The sequence below is a fragment of the Alligator sinensis genome, unplaced genomic scaffold (assembly GCF_000455745.1).
Source record: "Alligator sinensis unplaced genomic scaffold, ASM45574v1 scaffold411_1, whole genome shotgun sequence".
Taxonomy (NCBI): domain Eukaryota; kingdom Metazoa; phylum Chordata; order Crocodylia; family Alligatoridae; genus Alligator; species Alligator sinensis.
In genome coordinates, this window is record NW_005842935.1 from 215,165 (window position 1) to 241,559 (window position 26,395).

The 26,395-nt window shown below is 39.3% G+C and overlaps 1 protein-coding gene across 1 annotated transcript in view; it reads left to right on the forward strand.

Moving 5' to 3' along the window:
- The window catches only part of ZNF516 (zinc finger protein 516), a 165,773-nt gene that overhangs the window by 63,958 nt on the left and 75,420 nt on the right, over window positions 1-26,395 (forward strand). The window contains 1 exon segment of the mRNA XM_025192511.1: window positions 2,564-4,590. Coding sequence (XP_025048296.1) covers window positions 2,688-4,590 — 1,903 coding nt within the window. The 5' untranslated portion in view covers window positions 2,564-2,687.

Consider the following 26,395-nt stretch of genomic DNA (forward strand, 5'->3'; position numbering starts at 1 on the left):
GGGGACAAATTTAAGGCAAACATCCAATACTTAGATTCTATACCTGGAAAATTCTAACAGTGTTTTTCATATAAAGGATCTAATTATTTGGGGGTTGATCTTATATTCATCATCATTCTGTATTTGAGTAAATATAATATATTACATTATATTAATATTTTAACGAAGAATGTTTCTCTCATTTGTGTGCAGTGTGTCAAGAGTTTATTTTAAAATTCATATTGGGGTGCTGATCCAAATAATGGATCTAGTGCAAGGGTCGGCAACATTTTTGGACAGAGTGCCAAAAACACCCTAACCTTGCTTTGTAAGATGTTGGAGTGCTGGGGCAGATGGTGAGGAAGCCACAGGGGAGCCAATCTTTGTTGTAGCAGTGCAGCCACGATCGCTTTTCCGAGGTGTGAGTGCCAAGCAAAATGCCTTCGTGTGCCATGCTCTGGTACCCATTCTTGGTGTTCCTTCCCCTTGATTTAGTGTTTAAAAGTGCTTATTATTAAACATGCTGTTGTGCCTTGCTTTATACAATTTTGTTCATCATTGACCAAAGTACCATTTATGACTAAGCACATACTCCCATATAAGCCCCATTGGCATAATAATGGTCTATGTGACCAGGTCACAAAATCCTTAGAAGCAGGTGTAGCAGTGGATGTAGTCTTTCTGGACTTTAAGAAGGCCTTCGACACTGTCTCTCACCCCATTCTCATTAAAAAACTAAGGGACTGTGGCATCGACACCTACACAGTCAAATGAATCACTAGTTGGCTTGAGGGCTGCACCCAGAGTGGTGGTGGATGGGTCATTGTTGACCTGGAGGTGATGTGGGCAGTGAGGTTCCCCAGGGCTCGGTCCTCGGGCCTGCACTGTTCAACATCTTCATCAGTGACTTGGATGAGGGGGTAAAAAGCACCCTGTTCAAATTCACAGATAACAGTAAGATGTGGGGAGAAGTGGGCATGCTAGAAGGGAGGAATAGGCTGCAATCAGACCTAGACAGGTTACAGGGGTGGGCGGATGAGAACAGGATGGGTTTGAACACTGACAAGTGCAAGGTGCTGCACCTGGGGAGGAAGAACCAGCAGCATACCTACAGGCTGGGGAACTCCCTTCTGCAGAGGAAGAAAAGGATCTTGGAGTCATTATTGATGCCGAAATGAACATGGGCCGACAGTGTGGGGACGTGGTCAAGTAGGCCAACTGTACCTTTCATGCATCCACAGATGCATCTCAAGCAGGTCCAAGGAGGTGATCCTCCCCCTCTATGTGACACTGGTTAGGCCTCAGTTGGAGTACTGCGTCCAGTTCTGGGCGCTGCACTTTAGGAGGGATGTGGACAACATGGAGAGGGTCCAGAAGAGGGCCACCCACATGATCAGGAGCCAGCAGGACAGGCCTTAAGAGGAGGGGATCTAGTGGCCGTTTACAAACTGGTCAGGGGGGACCAGTAGGCATTGGGGGAGTCCCTGTTCTCCCGAGCACTACCAGGAGTGACAAGAAATAACGGTTACAAGCTGGCAGAGGGTAGATTTAGGCTAGGGATCAGGAGGCGCTACTTCACTGTCAGGGCGTCTAGGATCTGGAACCAACTTCCAAGAGAAGTGGTGCTGGCTCCTACCCTGGGGGTCTTTAAAAAGAAGCTGACCGAACACCTCGCTGGGGTCATTTGACCCCAGTGCTCTTTCCTGCCATGGCAGGGGGTCAGACTTGATGATCTGCTCAGGTCCCTTCCGACCCTACCAACTATGAAATTATAACCATCAGCGATTATCTAAGCATGTGTTTATTTGCTGTGCTGAATTGGGGACTGCATCTCGAATTACCTTTTTTTATTTTCATTTTTTCTTCCCCATTTGATTGTCCATTGGGAAACCATCTTAAGATATACTGAACACTTCATTAGTCTCCATATTATTGTTATCTTCTTTAATGAGTATGTGAAGTGTACTATAGTTTTCTTGCCTTTTCCATGGAATACAAGCCACATCAAACATAACAGAACTGCCTGAGACAAAAACGAATTCAATTTTAAGAGGAATTCGGTATTTTAGAAAGAATGTCTTCAGGAAGAGCCTTTATCTCTGGCCAGGAAAATACCTTACATGAAGTTATAAAGACGTAGACCTAAAATGTAACAACCATTTCAAGAAATGGTCTAATTTAAAGTGACACGTGTGTGTGTGTCTCTCTCTCTCTCTCGATGTATATAGATACTTTAGCTTGATTTTAACTAAAAAAAAAATTTTATTTTAAGTTTGTCTTTATAAGATTTCTTCCGTAAAGCTTTTCTCCTTGGGTAGACATCATTCTTTTTACCAAAAGTTCTTTTTATTATTGATGCCTTAACTGCTCATTGTGTAATTGAAGTAATGAATGTTTCAGAGTATGAATGGAAGGTACTGCTCTTTTTAAATTGAATTAAAATAAATCTAAAGTATAATATGCATTTGAAATTGGGGTTAGTTACACAAATGGACCAAGGGAAAGTAGAAATAGTCCTAAACATATTTTAAGAATATACTCAAACAATTTATTAAATTTTTTGGGGGCTTTGTTTTCATTTTAGGTGCTCAGTGTTGTCTGCTTATGAAACGCACACGTATCCATTGACAACTCAGTCTTTTTTGAGGCATCAGAAGGAGGACCTTTCAACTGAAAATGAAGAGAGAAAACTCACTTGGCAGAACTGTATGATTGAAAACACTGTACGGCTATCTGCTGTTGGACAAGTTTTGGTCCTTCTGCCCTATCTGACTGATGTTGTGGCAGTAGTACAGATGGACTGCAACAGAGAAGCAGAAATGGAGTTACGAAGATCCTCCAGTCCTGGCAAGATGAACAAGAGTGATGTTGATGGAGACAAGGCCATGTGCCACAGCTGCTGCATCTGTGGCAAAAGCTTTCCTTTTCAAAGCTCCCTGTCCCAACATATGAGGAAGCACACAGGAGAGAAGCCCTATAAATGTCCTTACTGTGACCACAGAGCCTCCCAAAAGGGCAACTTGAAGATACACATTCGGAGTCACAGAACAGGCACTTTAAGTCAGGGGCATGAGGTAGAGATGGGAGAGGCCCAGCTCGGAGAGATGGGAGTCTCAGAAGGCCTTGATGGGTGCACCAGCCCCACCAAAAGTACATCTGCTTGCAACAAGATTGTGAATGGTGCAACCCAGACAGACAATGGCAAGATCTTGTTGAGAAGCAGTAAGAAGGAGGTGGCAGATTCAACACCAGCAGAAGATGGTAAACTACCTATTTACCAGTGCACCTTCTGCAAAAACAAGTTTGAGAGAAAGAAAGATCTTGAACAGCACATACACCAAGTCCATAAGCCGTTCAAATGTAGGCTCTGTAACTACATGACATTAAGAGAAGAGACACTGTTAAACCACATAGAGAAAGACCATATTATAGCTCAGGTTCCAAATGGGGAAGCTTACACTGAGAACTGCAAGAGTGAACTGAGTGCTGGTGAGTTCCCTTGTGAAGTCTGTGGTCAGGCTTTTAGTCAAACCTGGTTTCTCAAAGCTCACATGAAAAAACATAGGGGTTCATTTGATCATGGATGCCATATTTGTGGCAGAAGATTTAAAGAACCCTGGTTTCTCAAAAACCATATGAAAGCTCATGGCCCAAAGACAGGGAGCAAGAACAAACCAAAAAATGATTTGGAGCTTATAGCCACTATTAATGATGTGATTCAGGAGGAAACTATTGTGACTGGCTTGTCTCTGTACGAAGTTTGCACCAAGTGTGGGAATCTGTTTACAAATATGGAAAGCCTAAAAGCACACAATGCTGTTCACTACAAAGCTCAAAGAAGCAGCATTGAGGACAAAGCTGAGAGTTTAATTGATGGGAACCTAGATCCATCTCTAACAAAGCAGTTTTTCTTACAGTGCCTGAATCTGAGGCCATCTGTAGGAACAGATAGAGTTACAAGAGCGCAGCTTGGAAAAAGGGTAGCTGAGCTGGATCCAGTCAATAGCTACCAGGCTTGGCATTTGGCCACCAAAGGAAAAGTAGCTGAGCCTTCTGAGTACATAAAGTATGTGGGGTGGGATGAAGTCCTAGCTGATGCTGATGTAACTTATGACAAGGATAAAAGAGAATACATTCTTGTTAATCAGGAAAAGCGCAAGCGAGATCAGGATTCACCTAGCTCATCTAGCAACCCCAAGAAAAAAAGCTGTGCTAGTGGACGTTTGGAGAAAAACAGTGGTGTGCAATCAGGTGAAAATTGTATCATTTCCCCGGGGGACCTGGACTACAGACCCTCCTCAAAGCAAAGCAGGAGAGCATCCCAAAACAAGTCCACCGAGTGCTTTGAATGTGGCAAGATTTTCCGCACCTACCACCAAATGGTGCTCCATTCACGGGTGCACAGGAAAGAACGCAGGAGCTGCAGTGAGAGTGGGATGGCTACTCAGCCAGACCGATATGGGTCCAGCAGTGAGGAGGGGGACTCTGGATCTGTCACTGGGCCGAGCACTCCAGGTTCAGCTTCAGCCCCAGAAGATTCAGTGACCTCTGGAATGGGTGAGGAGGGTGCTGAGGACAGCTCTGAGGAGGGACTACCTGAACCATCATTGGGTAAGATCATACACAACCTTGTTCTCTCATCTTCCCCCCTCCCCCCTTTCTTCCTTTGTTCCCATTTCTTTAGATCTCTTAGTTGCAATGCCTCTCAGCCTCCTGGGTCCCAAATGTGGGACAAAAAAAGGAGTAAAGCGTCAAAGTAAGAAGCAACTAAAATAGCATAAAAAGCTTAAAATTCTTGTGGATCAGTTCTTTACCCTAATTAACATTGTTTATCATCTCAGCTTCATGAGTCAGCATTTCTGATGTAAATAAAAGTGAGATCACAGGAAGACTTCACAAGATACAGGTACATTTGGATTTCAAATGAAGGACAGTTGAGAGGCATTTTTGTCACCCTAGCAACACGGTTACCTCTGTTGGCAGTATATTTCCTGGACATCTCTGCAGCCTGTTTTACCTTGATTTATATATACCCTGTGTAGCCTTCTGCATTCAGCATTTAGGTGTAGTTAGATCACAGTTTGCATAGCATAATCTTAAAGCACATAAACTTGCTAATTACCAATGAGACAGGCATTTCTTCCTCTTTTTTTCTTTTTTTTTCCTTTCGGTGCTCTGCTTCCCAAACTTGTGTTTGTAACTACAAGGCTGTAATTAATCTCTCTGGATTAAAGTGGTCCTCTGAGTCCAGCTTCAGTTAAATGGAAGAAATTATTCCCCAAATAGCAGCAAAGTAAATATTTAAAAAAACACTATTAACTACTTTTGTATCATTTTTAAATTTTTTGTTGTTCACCCTCGTTTTTTATAATGCTTTCTTAAAAATGTGAGATTAGCATTTCCTTCCTTTAGGCTTCCTCTAGGCTGGTGGCTTTACTGTTTGGCAAAACAGTGAAATTTCTCTTCTTTTTCTTTCTCTTTTTTTTCTCTCTATTCTTTCTTTTTCTCTCTTTCATGAAGAACTAAGTTTTTGTAGTGTTTAATTTGTTTTCAGGCGTATCATTGATGAAGACCTCGGCACAGTTCTGAGAATGGGCGGTGTCTTATCTATTTTGGTTCACCTATGCTTTCTTGGCTTGCTAGTACATCTTCAGCATCAAAACAACGTGTTGCCAGATGATGTTTTATTGACTAAATATAGCTTTTCTTATTGACTGAAATTATGATTTGATGTTGGATAGTTTTTGTCATTGGGCAACTCATAAGATTTTGATAGTTTTAAAAGGAACCAACATTTGCGACAAAAATACTTGGCAGTGCATCTTTCTAAAATTAATACTTATAACATTTCCCCCCCCCCAAATATTAAACACACACTTTTGTTCCTAAAATGTGCTTATTGGAAAAGAGCTACTCCCAAGGTTGGTTTTTTGTTTTTTGTTTTTTGTTTTTTTTTTAATGGAAGCTGGATAAAGCTCCAAAATGAGCAGATCAGGGGCACACTAAAAGGGAAGATTAACAAAATGCTAAAACCAGCTTTTTATGTGCTTCCTTACTCTTCCCACAGACCACAAAAAAGCTCTAGTGACAAATGGTGTATGTTTTGCTAACATACCTTGTTATTAGGCTCAAAATTTGGCTTACACATTCACTGTTGCTTTTATGCAATTAAAAGAAAAAAAGTTTGAAAGTGTACTAGCTGAATTCGTGTAAATCCGTTAGGTACGAATTCAACACTTCTGTGGACCTGAAACAATATTCACTGAATTGCAGCTTCATCTGGGGTAAAACAAGGCTTGCATGCTTTGCCAGTGTAGTACACACTGTCTTTATGGAAATAGTAGTAATGGAAAATCTTCTGTCTGGAGACAGACTGAAATCACAAAAAAACTTTTTTCAGACAGTGTTCAAATTGTGAACTATTCTTCTGTATTATTTGTTTCAAATTAAGCCCTTTGGCTGCTGACAGAAGTGGGGGGAAAAAACCAAAAACATCTTTACTAGAAGAGGAAGCACGTTTGACTTGGGGGGCCAGCGTCTGTATAGATCAGGCGCTTCAGCAGGGCTTTTCAGCGCTTTTATCTAATAGCTGATTCAATCAGCTATTGGATAAATGTGGCAAAAAGCCCCAGTGAAAGCATGTGATCTGTACAGACGTTGGGTGAGCCAGGTGAAACTAACACAGTGCCTCTTCTGGTCATATGCTGTACTCAGCGCAAGGACACAGAGCTGGAAGTAAAGTGCTTTTTCTTTCTCCCCGTTTGTAAGCAGCCTATATTTTTAACAAGGAACTACTGCATCTCTTTCTCTGTCCCAGTTCCTTCCTCAGTGGAAAGGTGAGCACTTTAAAGCTACACAATCAATTTCAAAGTGAAAGGTGAGCACTTTAAAGCTACACAATCAATTTCTTTTTCAATAATTACAATAAATAACTGGCACAACTCTTTGTTAATAAGCAGTGCCAGGAAATTCATTCTCTTGAATTACAAGTTGGTTATTGTCTTCTGTATTGAGCAGTGAGAAAGTAGCGAAGTGATCCTGTTAAATAAAGGTGAATCCTGAAAAATAGATTTATTTGCATTAATTGACCACTTGCTTCATTTTGTGTTCAGCAGGTTCACATTTGAAGAGGTACTTAAAGTGATTTTTGTGTATTTAATAAGGAACTTCCTTCCTTTATGACATAGAGAAATATTATCTTTTGTTTTCATTGCAGTTTATTTAAGCTAATATTTACTGGCAATATCAATGAAATATATATTTTTCACAAATGTCAAAGTTCTCAGTTGTAAAGAATATAACGGAAATGATATATAATCATATTTTTAGGCCAAGAGCAGCAATTTATTTTTCCTTTTATATATCTTTGATAAGATAGATGGTATTTCTGTTATATAGTTTCCCATTTGAAGATAAAGGAGTGGGTTACTGTCCATCAGACTCTGACTATGTATTTTAGCTGGCTGCAGGTTGCTTTTTCAATTCAGGAGTCTTTCTTTGCCTTCTTACGAACCCAAACTTGGAGCCTATAGCGTAGGCCAAACTGTTTTCATTTACAATCGGAGAACCCCATTAAAATTGGAAACTTTATTATGGTCTTTAAGAATGTTATAGGTTTAAAATATTAAAATATTACTTTTTAAAATATAGTTTGCTCCTTGCTGCTGAAGCTTTTCTGGTTAAACTTACTGGTTCTTGTGGCCATTTCAGTCGGTAGCAGATCTACAACAGTATGTGCAGTGATCATTCAGTAAATGTAAGTGAGCAAACAATGTTCTCAATTTTTAGTTTTCCTTTTGTTGTTTTTACTTGTTCCTTTGATGCTGTTTTTACTTGTAATGTGGTTGGGCCTACCTCGTGCTACTCAGGAGACTATTTAAAGTTACGTTGGCTTTTTTCTATAAATTTTTTATTTTTGAATCTTACTTCCTTTCCCCCAAACTTTTGCAAGTTACCATGTGACATAAGCTTGAGGAGCAGTAGGAGTGTGACCCTGCAAGCTACTGAGCATTCTGGCCCTGATCCAGCAGAGCACTTAAGCACGTGCTTATATTTAAACATGTGAATAGTTCTGTTGATTTAGTGAAGCGTGTGCTTTGCTGAAGAGGAGCCAGAATGTTCAACACCTGGCAGAACTGAGTCTTGGAAGGGCATAAGATGCACACTAAATGTGGAATTGCTCTGAGTGCCTCAAATACAAGGTATTCCTGTCTTTCATGTGTATGTAACTTACCCTCTTCTCTCTTAGGTCTCGAGTAACATGACCTCTGGTCATTTGGGCTATATTTGCAAGTCCTGGCTATCATCAAACTGGTTTGGGGAGTACTTGTTGATGGTCTATGGCAGTGGTCAACCTTTTCTAGATTCAAGGCACCCCCCACTAGGCCAAAGACACCCCTCAGAAAATTCCAGGTCTTAGTTTTCAATTTTTTTGACCATAGAAAAAATAGAGCAATTTTTCTGTTGCAAAGAACTCAGGAAGCCCACAGCAGGTCAGAATGTTTTTAACACTATGGATTCCTATTTGAAATCTCTGGATTTATTTTGTGAATTTTGTATGTATATCTGGCAGTGCTGACATTTGTGTTGGCACCCCATGGCACCCTTGAAAGGATCTCAAGGCACCCAAAGGTACTGTAGCATGCTGGCTGGGATTTGTTGAGAGTTGTCTGCTTTCATAGTATTGGCTCCCCACTGTATATCTTGCTGTTAATCATTTTAAAGGGTAACTAAAAGCACTTTAAACACTTTCCTAGGATCTCTGTTTCCATGTATGTAATCACTGCAGTTGCAGAACACTGTGCGAGTGAAAGTGAGGAAGTCCATGAGATGGGCAGTTGAGGAAGTGGTGGCCCAAGAATTTTTTTTTTGTATTAGGAAGGATCTGCTCTACTGATAGGTCTGAGGGTACCTGCCCTGGCTGTAATTTATTTGTGTTTATTGGTGCCATGTATGCCATCAGCAATAAGGTGGCCCCAGCATCTCTTATTTTATTCCTTTTTTTGCACCAGATGCAAACGGCTATGCTTAGCGCTCACCTGGCATATTTATTAATTCTGGTTGGAAATAAAATTGTTAGTTGGTGTGGGGTGGGAGAAAATATTTTTAACTTTTAATCTCATTTGCTTCTCCCTAGAAAATGTATTTGTGGGAAGCCAAATAGTGCTTTTAATGGTAAGTTGAAAGCAGAGGACCTAATTTAATCCCCATGTTGTCAGCATTTTAGTTGTGGAACCCCAAAATGGACAGGATTACTTCACTCCTGGCTAACTTGTTATTAAAACAAAATAGCATTTAAAGACTTTTCTTTCCAAATAACATGGTGTGATGTAGCCAGAACTCTAAATCTCTGTCTGTAGGCAACTGGTATTTATTTTTTCTTAGTGTGTCTTTTTTAGCTTAATTACTGCAATTACCCACAATGCCTTGCATATACAAAATTGGTATCATGGTGTACTTTTCACTTGGAAAGTGCTAAGGCATCAGTTTATGCATTATAGACATAGCTTAAACTGTTCTGGAAGCCTAGAAGGAAGCAGAGATTGTGAGGACAGGACTGCCATCTGCATCAGGTGGGGAAAATGGGGGAAACAAATGAAAGTAGTTTTAATATTTTGGGTTCAACAAGCAAGCAGCTGAAGAACATATCTTAGGATATCTGCAGTTCAGGATTTAGATGAGTGAAGGAAATTTGATATCCTTCCTACCCCCAATACATTCTCTCTCTGTCGCTGAAGGGAGCAGTAAAAAAAAAAATATTAAGCAAGCAAAGAACACAAACAGACATCAGTTTATTATACATGGGAGAGGAAAATGGGGGGATTGTTATTGTAACTTGGTTTTATCAAAGAAATGAGGAATCAAAAGGAGAGAGCATTGTGCCATAGTGAAAGAATTTTTTCTCCATTTGCCTTTTTCCCCACTTTCTTTTCTGTCTCTTACATTGTTCTTTTCTAAGCTGCTTCCGGCTTTCTCTTAAAAACGTAAGAGGCGGACTTGTTATCATTTTGCTGTTGGTGTTTGTTTTCTGTTTGTTATAGTAATGGGCAAGAGCCAGCTGGGCTTGGGGCTGCATTCTGTTGGGCACCGTTATAAACACAGTGGACCCATCTACACATTAATTAATGTACTTTTGCTAAGGCACATTAAATTTAGTATGTCCATTTTGAAGTACTAGAAAAAGGTGTATTAGCCTATTTTAATACACACTAGCGAAAATGCACTTTTTTTTGGTGATGCTTTAATTTGCATTAAAATAGGCTAATGCACATTAAAGCACATGTGTAGATGCTCCCAGTAGCAGAGAGTCTCTGCCACAAAGAGCTAATGGGGTAATCGGAGAAAACAGATCCCAGGTGGAGAAAGGGGATGAGATATACAAGCCAAACATTTTGCAGGTGGCAGATTTTTGTTCGTTGGGTGAAGCTTGCTGTGACAGGGATTAGCTAAATAAGGTGGCAAGAGAAGGGAAGAGGGAATAAAAGGGGTGAGTGAAATTAGGTAGGGGAGAGAGGGGGTAGAAGAAGGAAGAGAACAAATGATAAGTGAGAATGAGGTAATGGAGGCAGAGCAAACAGCTGATCAGCATTTGGTAGCGGAGATAATGTCCAGTCAAAACTGTAGAAAAGACTGGTACTCATGAGTGTTTGGAGGATTCTGCATAAGTTCTATATACAGCTCTTTTGCTAGCTTCTGTCTCTGGCTGACTCTTCCAGATTGTTTCCATGAGGCTGCATGGCTGTGGGGAGGTAGGAGTAAGGCAAAGACTGGCACCACTGAGGACCTAGTCTCACCTTGGGGATCTTCCCCGAACATTTTTGGATCCATGGCTTGCACTGAATGACACACTGGAAGCTTGGAAAGAGCTGAAGTGGAACATGGGCTTCTAAGGGAGGTGGTGCTCTCCCCTACCTTGGGGGTCTTTAAGAGAAGGCTGGATAGGCATCTGGCTGGGGTCATCTACTCTTTCCTGCCCAGGGCAAAGGGTTGGACTCAGTGATCTGATGAGGTCCTTTCTGACCCTGGCATCTATGAATCTATAGGAAAGACAGAAGAGTTTGGATCCTTCAAACCTATTCCCAGGGTACCAGGCAATTGAAGTTATGAGTAGGTAAAAAGTAGATAAGGGACTAGAAGAGGTACATCACTTTTTTGCTTCACATTTGTCAGGGGCGAGAGAACTCAGGAATGGTATCTTCAAATAAATCAAAAACTTCTTAGTCACACCACTAAGAAAAAAAGATGCGTTTCCTGGTCACATTGGAAGGGGTACCTTAAAATGGTATTAAGTATGAGTAAGAGTGAGTCTTCTGAGATTTTGGCTGGTTTTTGGCTTCAGTTGAAATTTTAGGCACTCAGAAAATGCGTGTTTTTTTCCAACGAGACTCCTTAGGAATCAGTAAGTAGGTCATCGTTGATAATCCCTTGATTCAAGGACAGTTTCTATCATGGTTTATTAATGGTGATTTAAGAGTCCAGTCTGTGAGCCACAGATTTGTCCACAGAAGTTTCTGGCCTTTCTGCAGGGGAGAGTAGGCTGGGATTCCTCTTCTTTTCCTTCCTCCACTCTCTCTTCTCTGCTTTGAGTGCAAGACACTTTCCTGTGAAACAGGCTGCTTGGTTGAGGTCGTGGCAACTCTTGGTATCAGCATGTTTTCTTGAGGTATGCTTTCAATGTATCCTTGTAACGTTTCCTCTGGTTACTGCAAGATCTCAGGCTATAGCTAACAAGTAGATATCAGTTATCATTAATTGTCAACCAGCGGTTGTTAACCTGTGGCCTGTAGGGTGGATCTGTCCCACAGAGCCTTTCAGTTCAGTGTGCAGACATGGGGCTTCACTGGCATTTGGCAGCAAGGGACTTCAACTGCAGTCACTTTCCCCATGTTGGCATGTACTGTCCCTATGCTGACACAGGGAAAAATGGCAGTAGCAACTGAGTACTAGCACCCACCTGCTCACCTGTTGGGCTGGCTGCCCCTGACCCTATATACAGCGGCTCAGTCTGGCCCACAGTGTTAAACATTTGCTGACTGCTGCTCTAAAATATATTAGAATAGGAAATATTTTTAGAGGAACAGAACAAGAAATTGCTTATTCTGTTGCTAAAATATAAGGATTCTCAAGCAATCGGTTAACCCCAGGGCCTGCGATTTTAAGAAGCAACACCCAGTATCTTAAGACTTTTAACAGAATTTTCTGAGTTGATGGTACCTCTTAAATTTCCTAGTAAATGGCAAAATTAGAATTTTTGAAGTTTGAGGGTTTGTCATGAAAGGGCAAAACATAGTGAAGTCAATCAGTAAAAACCCGTAGTAGCTCTACAGTGAAACAGAACACAGTTAAAAGGAATTTGTTCTTGTAACAATCTCAGTGGAAAAAACAAATGATTACACAGTATAATATAGCTTCTGTTGCACAACTGTGAAATCTCCATCCTTCCTTCTGTTATGAAGTAATGCTTCACTCATAAAAAGAGAATTTCTCTTCTTCCCATATTTAGAAAAATATTAACTTCTAATATCTACCTTTTTAAAAAAGAAACTTCATAAAATACTTCATTACCCAGTAGCCAGGTGCTCATATGGTGCAAGTACTTGCAAACTGGTGCAAGTGCTGTTGCCTTTAGTGGAACTATGTTGATTTATAGTGGCTGAGATTGGGCTCAATGTGTACTGTCTAATGGTAGTTTAAAAATTTATGGTGCATTTAATTTGGAGAAGCACATGAATATGTATAGAGAAATGACTGACTGCGTACATAGTGTGCACACTAAAATACCTTAAGCAACCACCTAGTGAAAGACTTAAAAAATAAAGGCAGTCCTAGTTACTTGAGATAAGAATCATAGAGAAGTAGGGCTGGAAGGGACCTCCAGAGGTCATCTAGTCCAGCCCCCTGCCTGAGGCAGGATCATCCCTATCCAAACCATCCCATACAACCATAATGCATACATGAAAATGGAGAATAAAGCATAATAACATGATTGCATAACACACTGGCTAATTCTGACAATACCTATGACTGGTTGTCTGACTACAGCAGTAAACCCCAGTTTTATTACTGAAACTCATTTCAAATGTCACAAAACAAAACACTGATGTGACTAACAGTATCACTTTCATATACCACCAAAGCTAAAGACTTGAATGTGTGCCTAAGCAAGAGCTCAGTACTTTAGAGTCAAACATTTGATAAATTGTGCAAGGTTTTGGATCACCAGAGTCACTCATGGCATATTCATGGAACTAGGACCACGTCAGTACATATAACTGGAAAAACTGTTGCTTTTACATGTTTTAAGTACCACCACATACCAGTCTCTTTCTGGTACCCTTTTTATAACTCTGGGTACATTCTAATACATGTGTGAAGACAGAGGGACATGTGGAATTACTTCATTGCTTGGAGTTGTGTGTAAAACAGAGATGGTGCCACTGAGAAACAAGCCCTATATATATCTTCTCAGGAGAACTTTACAGTCTCTTTAACATCCTGGGACACTGTTCAGTTGTATAATGGGAATTCTCCCCCCACGATTATCTTTCTGTAATCTTTACCATTCGTTTCTATTTATCTTTATCTTTATTTTACCATGAGTTGATATGAATGGGGAAGGAGGCTGAGAAGACCGAACAAAACAGAAATGAGAGAAGGGATGACTAGAGGCATAGAAATGCATCGGGGAGATGGGAGCAATGGGCAGGTAAGACAAGGGTTAAAGCTTCTCATCATGACAAACTCTCTTAACTCCCTAAAATAAGGCCTTACTTTTAAGGGCTTATTTTAAGATGAAAGAAGAAGCGATGCTACAAAAAGCTTTTACAAGAAGTAATTGATTGGCGTTGAACAGATATACTTTGACTAAGCCTGCTGGCTGTACTCTGTTTAGTGTTATGTGGTACTGACATTACACTAAATAAGGACCAATTAATGATTACCCTGTAGGTCTGTAGGCATTTGCAGTGATTTCCACTGTTCCTGATTTCCAGAGTCCTTATTTCTTGCTTCCAGTTTAATCTGAGGCATTGTGAAGAGCTGACTTAGAAGTGTTAAGCGCAGTCACTTAAGTTCCTGTCACTGAGAGACATGCTAGTATGGATCAGACAACATCCAGTCTAATCAAGTTGGTACTTAGGCCTGCGGGTCAGTAGTTGCATAACTTTACATATAAGAGATTAAGGATGTGCGAAGCTTCGGTCGCTGATTCGATTCAGTGGAGATCGCTGATTCGATTCGCTGGAGATTCAGCCCGATTCGGCAGCTGAATCTCCAAATCTAGATCAAATCAGGAGACCCTTTGATCCCTCTGAATTGAATTGGAACCCTCTGAATCAATTTAGAGAGATTCGATGATTTGGACATACAGCTTTAAATATTTTTTCTATGTACCTTGAGGTGCCAGGTAGTTGTGAACTCTGAGATGGTGGGGCAGATGGAGTGCTCCACGGGAGTACGGGGAGGTCGCCAGTGTGCTTGGTGGTGGACCCAGAAGTGGACCAGAAGCACTTCTGGTTCACTTCCGGGTCCACTGCGGAGTGTGCGAGGGACTCTCTCCCTACCTCCTGGCTCGGCGACTGGTGCCTCCTGGGTCTGGGGGGTACCCAGGGTCATTCCCCTGTGGCCGATTGCTGAGCCAGTGTGGGGGTGGGGAGGGGGGAGAGGGTTCCACCACACACTTCTGTGCGACACTCCATCCGCCCCACCATCTCAGTGTTCACAAGCCACGCTTGTTACCTTGAGGTATGTAGAAAAAACATTTTAAAGCTGTCTGTGGCCAAATCTCTGATTCTCCAAATCAGCATTGAATCTTCAGATTCGGATTCAGCCAGATCGAATCAGGACAGTGACCCTAATCAACAAATCAAATCTCTGTCCCCCGAATCAGGCCGAATCTGAATTGAATACAGCCCGCTTCGCACATCCCATAAGAGTTCCTTGTTTGTTTCTTGCTACATGAAAATTCATTGGCACCATTTAGAGCAAAGGTGTCAACCCCTAGTCCGCAAGCTGGATCTGACCCATGGAGTTGTCATCTGGCCCACCAGGCTCCCCACAGGTCTGAAAACTTGGTGGTGGGGGAGTGTTTGCAGCATTAATTTCCAGTCCCCTGCTGCTAAATTTCCAGGCTTGTGGGAAATCTGACAGGCTGGTTAGCTAAACCGGATGCTAGATCCTACACACTAGGCTAGATGGCGCAGGGCCTGATCCATGTGCTGACTCCACAAGGGATCTGCCCTGCAGACCAGCCCTACACTACTTAATCTGGCCGGCAGAACTAAAAGGTTGATCACCACTGGTTTAGAGGTTCTGACTTATCACTGATAAGCTGTTTTATCTTGCAGAGGTTGGAGTGGGAAATCGGACATGTTTTGCCATTTCTTGTACATTATCAAAATGGTTAGATGCTTGCACTTTGAACATTTAGTTTTAATTGGTATGAATTCCTTGTTGAGGTTACAATAAAGCTGGTGTACAAAAGGTTACAATTGGACCTAATTATTTCTTTAGTCCTACACTTCTCTGAAGTACTGATAATGTATGACACCAGCATGTGACAGCATATATTAAAGTGTTAGTTATTAGTGACTACACAACTAACTTCTAAACCACTCATTAGGAAAAAAATGTCAAACATGTTAAGTGAAAAATTGGTTAAAAAGTTCTCTGTTTCATTGTTTGAAAAGAAGATGAGAAAAGTGAAGGCGGTGGTCTAAAATTACAGAGTTGGAAGAAGCTCTGATTGTCTTGAAGTTTATATTAAGTCTGTTGGTGATGGATTGATGAAGACTAATTTTGCATATTACTCCAGTAGTTTCTGGAGAGCATGCTCAGGACTCATTTGCTTTTCAAAATTACTCAGGTCTACAGTTTGTTACCTGGATTGTTACCAAGCAATAGGATGACATTTAACATCTATGCTTAAGAAGTAGTATAATATATTAGGATGAACATTGGAAAGGCACAGATGATAAATAACTACCTAACTCTTCATTGTGCCTTCAGAAATCTCCCCATTTATGTTAAATCAGCTTGATGGATCCACTTTGATCGGGGCTCTTGTAGCTCTTCTTCAGTAAGTGCACCTTTCAATATGTGAGTTTAGCTGGAAAATAATGTATTTGACTTCCTTAAGAACTGCAGCTCTCGGTGCTTAGTCTACTTTGCTTGTAGAAGCCTGCATGACAACTCTGGCATTGCTTATGAATGTTTCTACCACGTCACATCAAATGTTACTGCGTGACATTTTATACTCGTAAAATCATTATGTGCCTCGGAGTAAAATCAGATTATGATTACTCTTTCTTGCAATTCTTTTTAGCATAGGGAAAAACCCAGCTGGTGAAACATATTTCAGACAATGAAAATGACAATGGTAATGTTTTAAATCTGATTTTCAAATATTTCTATAGCACTGCAGCTGTGTTTAGTGGGTTTCTACTGATCTGTAAATGATTGCTGACAAGGGATTTGTATAGATGCCTTTGATGTTGGATCTTTTTGCTGCTCTTAACATTATAGTTCACAGTTTGCCCCTGATCCATCTTAAATCATGGGTCAGGGTTTCTTTGTTAGCACTTTGGGTTCAAGAGCAGATGTAATGGGCTAAATATGAATGGACTAAAACCCTATGAAGTCAGTCAGTTTGTAGAGGATATCAAGTTAGTGCAGAATTTGGCCCACTATACCGGTTATAGTGTCTGCAAAGTGTCCATTCATGGTCTTATTTCTAATTTAACCTCCTCTTTCTTGGTATTATTTGTTATCTGCCAAATGGTAGTAGGTTTAGGTGGACATTTGCTCAGACAACATATTGGGCCTGGCTGTATTCTTATTAATAGCAGGGTAAGTCAGAAACATGTCTGTTTCAGTGAATGGAACACATTTGGATGGGAGCAGATTTTTTTTTTTTTTCAATGGCCCACACCTACCTGCAAGATATAGCAACCTGACTGGGCTACTTGGGAGATGCAAAGTTTGAAACTAATCTGTTTATAATCATGCTTGTTCTGGTGGTAGCACTTCTAATTTTCATGAAATCTATTGCTGTCCTGGTTGTTTTCAATATTATTCTTTGAATTAGCTTTATTCCTTTGATGAGGTTCTTCAGTTTCTATCATATTATTGCCATTATGCCAATTTACTGAGACATGCATGTAAAGTGCTTGAAATGTTAGTGGTGGATTTATAAAAATGTAGGTATTTGGTTTAATGGTGTTTTTTTTTTTCCTCATGGTTTTTATGCAGAGTAGTCTTGACCTTGTAAAATTGGTGAACTCTGAACACAATTTAGGAAACTTTGTAAGCATTTGCTTAATTTTGTACATATAACTAGTCACATTTAGACCTTTGCTGAAGTCCTTGGCATGTTGTGCCTTCAGCTTATGGTCCTTTATGTTATAATACAGGTTTTTGGATTTAATATATATGACCCATGATGGTTTTTGAATCAAACCATTTCCTACTTTATTTTGGAGAAAGTGATTCAATGAACCAAATCCTTCCTCCCCATATTCATACATATTTTTAGTAATGGCTGCTGGAAGTTACTTTAAAGGTAAGATCTATCATCTACATTACTTCACTTTAGTAGTAGTGGCACCCAAAGAACATAAATTAAATAGTTCCACGTTCTAATCCTGAAACTGGAGCAAGTGCGTGTATTTTGTACAGTGCATAAGACATGAGTGAAAAAAGCCGCAGAGAATCATTGTTAATGACAGATACAGTTACAGTTGAATGATAACAAGAAATAATACTTTACATATATAAAACACAAAATTTCCAATTCTGTTGAAAGTAAAAATAATCACCATTATAGCTGGTGCTCATTGGAAACTGTATAGGCTACAAGTTCATTAAGTTGTGGAGAACAAAGAGTTTTCTACTTCTAGAGATGATATGTCCACTAGGTCATGGTGGAAACGCACTAACTAGACATTTTTTGAGAATTTTGTACTCGTATACAGATTAACAGAGGATCTTACTTTCCAGGCTCTCCAAACCACTACTATGCAAAACCAACTACTGACAACAGTAATAATAATAATAATAATAATAATAATAATAATAATAATATTTTTTTAATATTTCTTTTTATTCTACCAGTAAAAAATGGGAAGTACTATGCCCCGTTTCTGTAAAAACAAACAAAAAACACTAATGTGTTTTGTTGCCAATTAAGTATTGTATTTTTAAGCTACATTAGTGGTGACACAATACAAAGTTTGTGGTAGTCCCAACAGTCTAGCAGAACATACCACAAGAACATTTTTTTCCCTGAAGGGAGAAATATTGATTTGAAATTAAATTAAATTTGGGGTTGGTTTATAATTGTAAAATAAAACGCTCCCAAACCTTATGTTTTTTGAAATAACAAGTTCCTCAGACTGTTGGAGCCACCAGTTCTACCTGACAGCACTTCAGAGGTGTTTGTTATCTCAAAATAGCATACGTCTGTGATGCCTTCTTGCTTAAATAGCATTTGAGGTAAGTTGCTGCCAGCAAAATTAAATAAATAATAATTGGGAGAGAGTGGGACCTGGAATTTCAAAATGTGCAAGTTTTTCCAAAAATGTGAACCTAAACTTTAAATAGCAAAGCTTTATTTCTCCCTCTCTCTCCCCCTGAATCAGTTTCTCTGTATTTGCCAAGTGTACAATGCTGAAAGACTGAGTGTGTAATCTGTTATGGGAGTCAGGGTCATAGTGGGATGTATCAGGCTTCATCTCTTTCCCATCCCTAACATATGTTAAGGCACTGCATTTGGGAGCTGATTTTATTTTTTCCTTCAGACCTTAACCTTCTGCACATATTTTGCTGAGTGCACAGCCTGAATAAACCAGCTGCGTACTGGTTTCTGTGATTTATCCTCTGTTCAATAGGTGGTAAAGCCTTTTTAAGCAGTTAATTAAACAAATAGATCCTTCTCTTTCCTTAAAAGAGAATTCAGGAAGTACAGCTTTCATGGCACAGTGCACATGGAACACATTAATTCTGCAAAACTTTCATTCATAATGCTTTGAAGGAGTTTCTTTTTCTGAGCTTGTATCTTATATATGTGCGTGCACATACACACTGATTTCCCATAAATGTCTTAAGTCTTGAGAAGCTCTGAAAAAAATAGTTGAGAGCTCAACTCCATATTACATTTTAGGAGTGGGAATTTAAATTTTAGTTGTCAGAAAAAAAATACCTGGTTTGGTTTGAGTCAGAAAAAATGTTCAAACCTTTAGGTAAACTAGAGTTAAAAAGTATGTGTTTACTGTAAGTTATCTTTCCCCCAGAATGGTAAACATATTTGAAGAGAAGCCTCAGTCTCAATGATACAGGAATCTGAATCCCAGAGATTTTCATTTCCATTAGGTCATTTATATACCATGTTTACTCAAATACAAGAAGGCTTTGGACTAACATCATGTATAGTTTGTACTATATATAAGTAGGTACAGAAGTGCTTCATAAAAGCCTGCCTGTGGTATATCTGTGCTAAAACTTGCAGCAGTTTCAAAAAAGGAAAATGCATCAATTATGGATAAATTAAGTCTATCGTACTATATGCCAATTACTACAAGTATGTTTATTTCAGGGGTAGTGTTTTCAAATGTTCCTCTCACTTCTATGTACTCAAGGAGAGCAGGGTCTGACAGTAAAGAGGGGGTCAGGTTCTGCAGGGGGAAAAAGAGGGGGGAGGCAGAGGGTAAGGGGCCTCCTGACACCCACCCCCACTCTCAGATTTATTTCCCCTGCTGTAGCAGTGGGAGTGGGACAAATTAAAAGCAAACCTCTAATAATTAGATTCTATACCTGGAAATTATGAAAAATATATACACTCTTGCATATATAGAATCTAATTATTGGGGGGTTGTCTTATATTCAAGTTCATCTTATATTCTAGTAAATATAGTATATAGAGATACTGATAGCTTTTCTGCCATAGTGACTTTATTTTACAAATTACTTGTTTTAATTTCCAGCACTATCAGGGTTGATGTGTCTAGTCAAAGGGAATATTTATGGCAATAGTACATTACTAATGCTTAACAAAATTGTTTATGTACTAGCACAAAATATAGTTTGCATAATCTTTCTTGGTTAGCTCTGGTAGACCATGTGCTTTTAAAAATAGATCTCTTTTAAGTTATATTCATATGTTGGAATGTTTAATTCACTAGGCTCATCCTTAGGTATTTTATTCATTGAGATTGACACAATGCAGAAAATGTTGACCATTAAGTATTTATTTGGTTGAAATCCATTTTCACTGTTTTTGAGACTTCCAGAAGAAGAAAGAAATAGTGTGCTAATATGATATGCAAGTGGTTCAGGCTGGTTTAGACCAAAAATAATGAGCATGATAAAAACTCCATCAGATGTGCCAAGGTTTAAGGTAACAAAGAAGAAAATGTGCACATTGTGGGGGGGGAGGAGTAGTGTGTGTGTGTGTGTGTGTGTGTGTGTTTATTGTTTTATATGTTAGGGTTTCATCCAAATGTTAGAGTAAAGAATAAACAAACAATATATATCTTGCAAGCTCATTAATATTTCCAAATAGACCTCACATGTAGATATTCTTCCAGGGGAGGAATAGAAATTATGCAAAGTATGAGCTGAAAAATTCCTTCATGAGCAATACGACCTTATCTAGGAATTTGTTGTCTAAAATCAATACAAGTATATTCTGATTTATAGTATCAAAACTGGCATTCAACATCTACAACATAAGATAACTAATCTAGTACTTCCTGTATTGGCAGTTGAAGTATGAATGATCCAACAGTGGTTCTTGTACCAGCACTTTTCCCTTGGACTCATGGAATTTCTGTTGAAATTATTGGACTTTTAGAGCAAGCATTGCAGAGTTGAGTCCCTACAAGCAAAAGATTGTCTATTTACATGACATCCATGACATGTTCAAGTCTAGAGTGTTTTCATCACTGACTTTTGTAAGGCAAGGTTTTCGCATATGTCTCGATTCATATAAACTTCAAATACCACAGTAATTCTGTGTATGTATGTGTGATGCATCTTAATAGGAATATGAATGTGTCTATATAGAGTATGCATAGCAACTCTATTTGTTTATATCCCCTGTCTCCATAGATAATGAGATATTAGTTGCCAGCAGTAAGGATTGATGTAACTAATAATAAATTACTGTAAGCATCACAACAAAAATGGGTGTTGAGGAGGATTTGAAGGTGAACAGATTAGTGGCTTTTGGCCCAGCTTGAAGAGGTTGTATGCATGCATAAGTGAATTAATGGAAGAAGTGACAGAAGGACAACCAAGCTGTTACCGGTATATGTTAGAGAGGATAGGCAGTGGGAGAGAGTAGTATGGGGTCTGTGAATCACAGTCACTAGGAGAGGGATGGGAGAAGTTTCTGAATGGTGCTCAGAAGAAGCACAAATTCAGAACAAGTGGAGAGACCATTTGTCCTGTATAAGCATCACTATGTTTTTGTGAAGTCTCAGGGAAAGTAGATAAGGGGAGGGTCAGAAAGTGCAGCTGCCAAAGTTGTGTGAGAGGAGAACCAGCATTTGGCTAATACAAAGGAGGTGGAGGAAATGAGAGATGAAGGGGTCATGTGTTTTCTTACAGAAATAGGGAGTATAGAAGACTCAGGGGGATGGAAGAGGGATGTTCCATGCTAACTGAAGGAATAATAGTACGTTAAGTGGTTAAATAAAAACTCCTTTTAAAAACATTGATGTTGCTGCAAGAAAACCCCACACTGATAGGTGTATTCCTTGAGATATATATTTGTATGCTGTTCTTTTGCTGAAGGCAAGGTTTGCTTTGTTTATCATTTAATAGTGTGAGTGCCTTGAGGTAGTCTTAAGGTACTTGTTAAACTTTAAAAAATAATTGACATTTGTAATTTTTTTTTTTTTTGCAGTTTATTTCATTTTACGTAGTGTGTTGGGATACAAACTGCTTATTTACCATTAAAAAATGTCATCAGATAGAGACATGCAAATGTTAGATGAATGTTTCCCAGATTGCAACCCTAGTAGATCATATATGCTTAGCTGGTCCTGTGTGTTCCTTACCAGATGCACTACGCACCTTGACAAAAGTGGATGTGTGGAATTATTAACTAAACAAATTCCACCTGTGTGTCATTTAATCCAGTGGACATTTAAAATATAGCCATTTCATAAGTGGTGTGGCTAGACCTGTTGATTTAGTTTTAGGATGACATTTCAAAGGCATCACTAATTCCAGATACATAACTTGCTGCCAGATGTTTAGATTTAGTGGAAGAGTTATAAATGGTGTATTGAACAGAGTAATCTTTGCCCTAGTATTGGGTAATTTATATCATAATAAACTGATTCTCCATACTCGCTATGGTTTACCATGAAAAAATGCACATAGTACTTATCATCACTAATGAAACACTCTACCCTACTGACAGTAATACTTTTTCTGTTATGTATACTATAAATTGTTGTCTTGTGCTTTTCTGGGGGGGTTTAACTAACTCAACAGCTTGAGAACTAATTTTGAAGACTGTGGTATTTTCTATTCCTCTTTATACCAAATACATTTTTGGGGCATTTTACTGTGCTAAAAGAGCTTCAGTTGACCTCTGTAGCTTATTTTCTTTTCTGAAGTTCTAATCATTGGTTGTAGTCTCACTACTGTTTACTGTGGAATCAATTATTATATATCACAGCTGTCAGATTATGGGGTTCATTCTCCTGTCAGTGCACATCTGTATTTCCTATTACCATTGATGTACTGGAGAAGTCTGAAATGATAGTGTGGTTTATCTAAGGATTTTTTTCACATTACCTACATTTTAGAAAACCCTTAAAAGTAATATGGTAGAGACTTGAGAGTCTTTGTCCATTTGTTCTGTTTTCAGATCCCTAAAGAACAGAATTGGGTAGGCTGGTAGGATTCTTCCTTTTTCTCAGGGCACATGGACTGCTCTCCATTAGTTTTGAAGTTCATGTCTTCAGTGGAAGTGTGTACACATAGGCTAATGTTATACAGATGCTGCATGACACCTATGCTGTCTCTTTTTTCTACATTTGTTATACCATTTTGTTTTTTCAGTAGCCCTCCATGAGAATAGGAAGGAAAATTCTTTCCCATTATTTCCCTATTCTGAGGCATTAATTAAATATTGCAGTATGACTGGAACTCAGCAGAAGTTGAACAGAAAGACAAAATTATCTCGGTGAAAGGAATTAGTGTTTGTGTAGTCTGGATGTTTTTGGTCTTCTTTAAAGATGGCAATTCCTACCTGATTATATCAATGACATCAATAATAATCCCGTGTCACATCTCTGCAGATTTATCCTGAAAGAGGGACTAACTCTATTTGCTGATTCCTAACAGGACACTGCTCGGTTTAGCTGTGGCTAAATAAAATAGTCATAGGTGCAACAGTAATCAGTTCAGGGACACTGAAGAAACATGGGTAATTCCATTTAGGTGAACCCACTTAGAAGCTTGAGTTTGCTTCAAGTAGAAGACCAGAGTTACTGAGGCTGTAGAAATGCCCATGTGTTTAAATGAAGGGTCTAATCTTATACAGGTTTCCCTTGCCAACTGCAGTTTTGCCAACCACGGTTTTGAGTATCCACACTTCAGAGAAGGGGGAGTACAGTACTCCCCATGAATTTTACTAGTCATGAAGATTTCTTTAGATTGTGAAATTGGAAATCCAGGAACAGGGACATACAATTAATGCAACTAAATACACCCCGGCTTTATTTGAACAGAAATACATAATTCTCTCAGTGAAAGGAATCAGTGTTAATGTAGTTTGGGTGTTTCTGATCTTTTTTTAAGATAGCAGTTCTTACCTGATTATAACAACAACAGCAGCAAATTAGTCTGCTGCACAGTAAAGCACCTTGTGTAGATGTGCCCGCTGATAGCAGTTTCCGGCAGGAGGCAAATTTCTGTTCTCTTGGCCCTGAAGTAAGTTCTCCTCAGTTAGGTCCCTTTGACTTTGTCTTTTTTTGCGAAATAAGGACTTATCCCAACATTAAAAAGAATAGAGCCTGCTACATAATTGAAAATATATATTTAGTCTTATCTGATTTCTAGGAAATTCTGTGATATTTAATGATGAGCTAGGCTCAACATAATCACTCCCCTGTGTTTTCCCAAGGCTGTGCCATCTGTAGAATCCCAGGTTTTGCAAATCATTTGTTAGTCTTGCGGTTGTGAAAAATGTGCATTGATTTGGTTTGAGACATTGGCATTTTCTAATGCCTGCAAATAAACATCTCTCAGACATTTTTGGACAAAGTATCAGCTTTTATACAGTCTAAATAGCTGAATATAAATGGTTATGTTTTGTGGGTCTCCATTATGAAAGAGTTTGCATCTTTTACAAAAATATCTATATTTTAATTTTGAAAGAGAGAGAAAAATATTAGTGTCAGTCACAGAATTAGTTTGGAACTAAATGTCAAGAGTTCCTCATGAAATTTTACAGGGGTGTATGTTTTATCTGTGTTGGTCTAAGGACATAGGCAGACAGGGTTCCTTGGGTGAATCTGGTATCTTTTATTAGACCAACCCAGATAGTTGGAAAATAATTATTAAGCAAGCTTTCAGGTTCAAAAACCCTTCGTCAGGCTAAGCAAGTTTCAGCAGTTGGTGTGTGTTCTTTCTGGATGGAATGAAAAGTAAAGAAGCCGGCGGCTGGGCTGGTATGCATACAAGACAGGTAGTCAGTGAAAATGTAGATTGAGGAGTCAGTGGGTGAGAGAGAGGCTGGGGGTGTGGGGGTGGGGTGGAAGAGAGAGAAGGGGGATGAAAGTGGAGAGATACCTGGGGAGTCAGATGTCAGGCAGGTTATAATGTGTCATAAATCCAATGTCTATATTTAGTCCATGATTTTTCATGAAATTTTAGGTGTTCTTTAAACATAGCTTGAGACCAGGAAGACTAAGTAATACATGGAAAAATGTAGAGAACTGCCAAATATGTATGACTAAGATCTGCAAACAAGATTTTCAAATCCATGCTTCCCATTTATAGCCATATATTTGTGGGTATTTATTTCAAGCTGTTGGGCACATGTGCATAAATGGTTCTGAGCACATGAACAGATAACTGGATAGGTAGGGTGTAAGTACAAAAGTGTGTGTGTGCATGAATGGAAATCGCATATATGCAAATACATCCCTCCCTTTGAAAATGGAGCTTTGCAGGCTAGTACTATCTTACTGTACTCAACAGATGCCAGATAACACAAAAAGGATAGTGAGAAGGCAGCACTGGGTGAGCTATTTAGTTATGAGCCTAAAATTTAAAGCTCAGTGGCATCCTAGAGCAAGATGTTTCCAAATTCCATTTCAAGCCACAAATAAAGCCCAGCAAATAGTTGCTGCAAACCGAGAAGCATTGTAAAAATCTATATATTTCTATATATTCTGCATCATGACCTTGTTATTTATAGAAATATATTACTTGCCAGACTCTAATAGTGGCTGCCTATATGTATATACATTAATTTTTGGTTTTCCTGTTGGTCAGCAGCTGTAAATTTAGCTTAGAGCCTAGTAAAAATAGCAAAGATGGAAAAGACAGCATCTTTATATTAATACCTAGGTGTGAGATTCTTGAAATGTTTTCAATGTTTAAATAAAGTGTGCAAAATAATAAATGGCTGGGAAAGCTTTCACAAATAAGTGACTGTCTTCAAAGGTTCTTTCCTTATAAGGCTCATATTTCATCTCTAAGCACAGCTAAAAGGAGCTGAAATATATGATCATTATATATTCATAATGACAGCCTTCTGACTGTAGTAACTTTACATTGAGGTTTAAGCTTCCTTTTAAGTTCAGTTAGAATTTGTGTTGTGCCTTATGGCAGACAGATGAGTTTTAAATCTTAGACTTTGCTCAAACATTTTAAGGAAAAACTAATCTGCATAATTAACTTACTAAAATTTTCCGATGCACACCAAATACTGTATTTGTCCTTTTTTGACTTTGGTAACTAGCTGGGAATTGTGGAGAGATCGTAGTTCCTCTAGAGAGTTCCATTATGATACTTTTCTTGTCTCTCTACCCTCTTCCTCCCTCTCCCCCTGCCGACCTCCAACTCAACTTTGACAAAGCTCAGCCATTTCACCTGCAATTTCCCCATGTGTAAATTGACTCATTCTTTCCAATGACCTGTCACCAAAATGATTAGAAAGTGATTACTTGTATTATTCATCTTACTGTAGTGCAGGGGTGGGCAGTTATTTCAGTTGGAGTGCCGTTTAATGAATTTTGGTGAGCTGTCCACGGCTGCAATGGTAGCCCCGCCCCTTGATAGGCGCTCCGCTTCCTGATCGCCCATTTGGGATTGGAAGTTTCACCCGCAAGCTCCTCGCCTTTGCCACTGGAAGTTCCTCCCTTGCCCCTGGAAGTACTCTTCTGGGGCGGGGGGA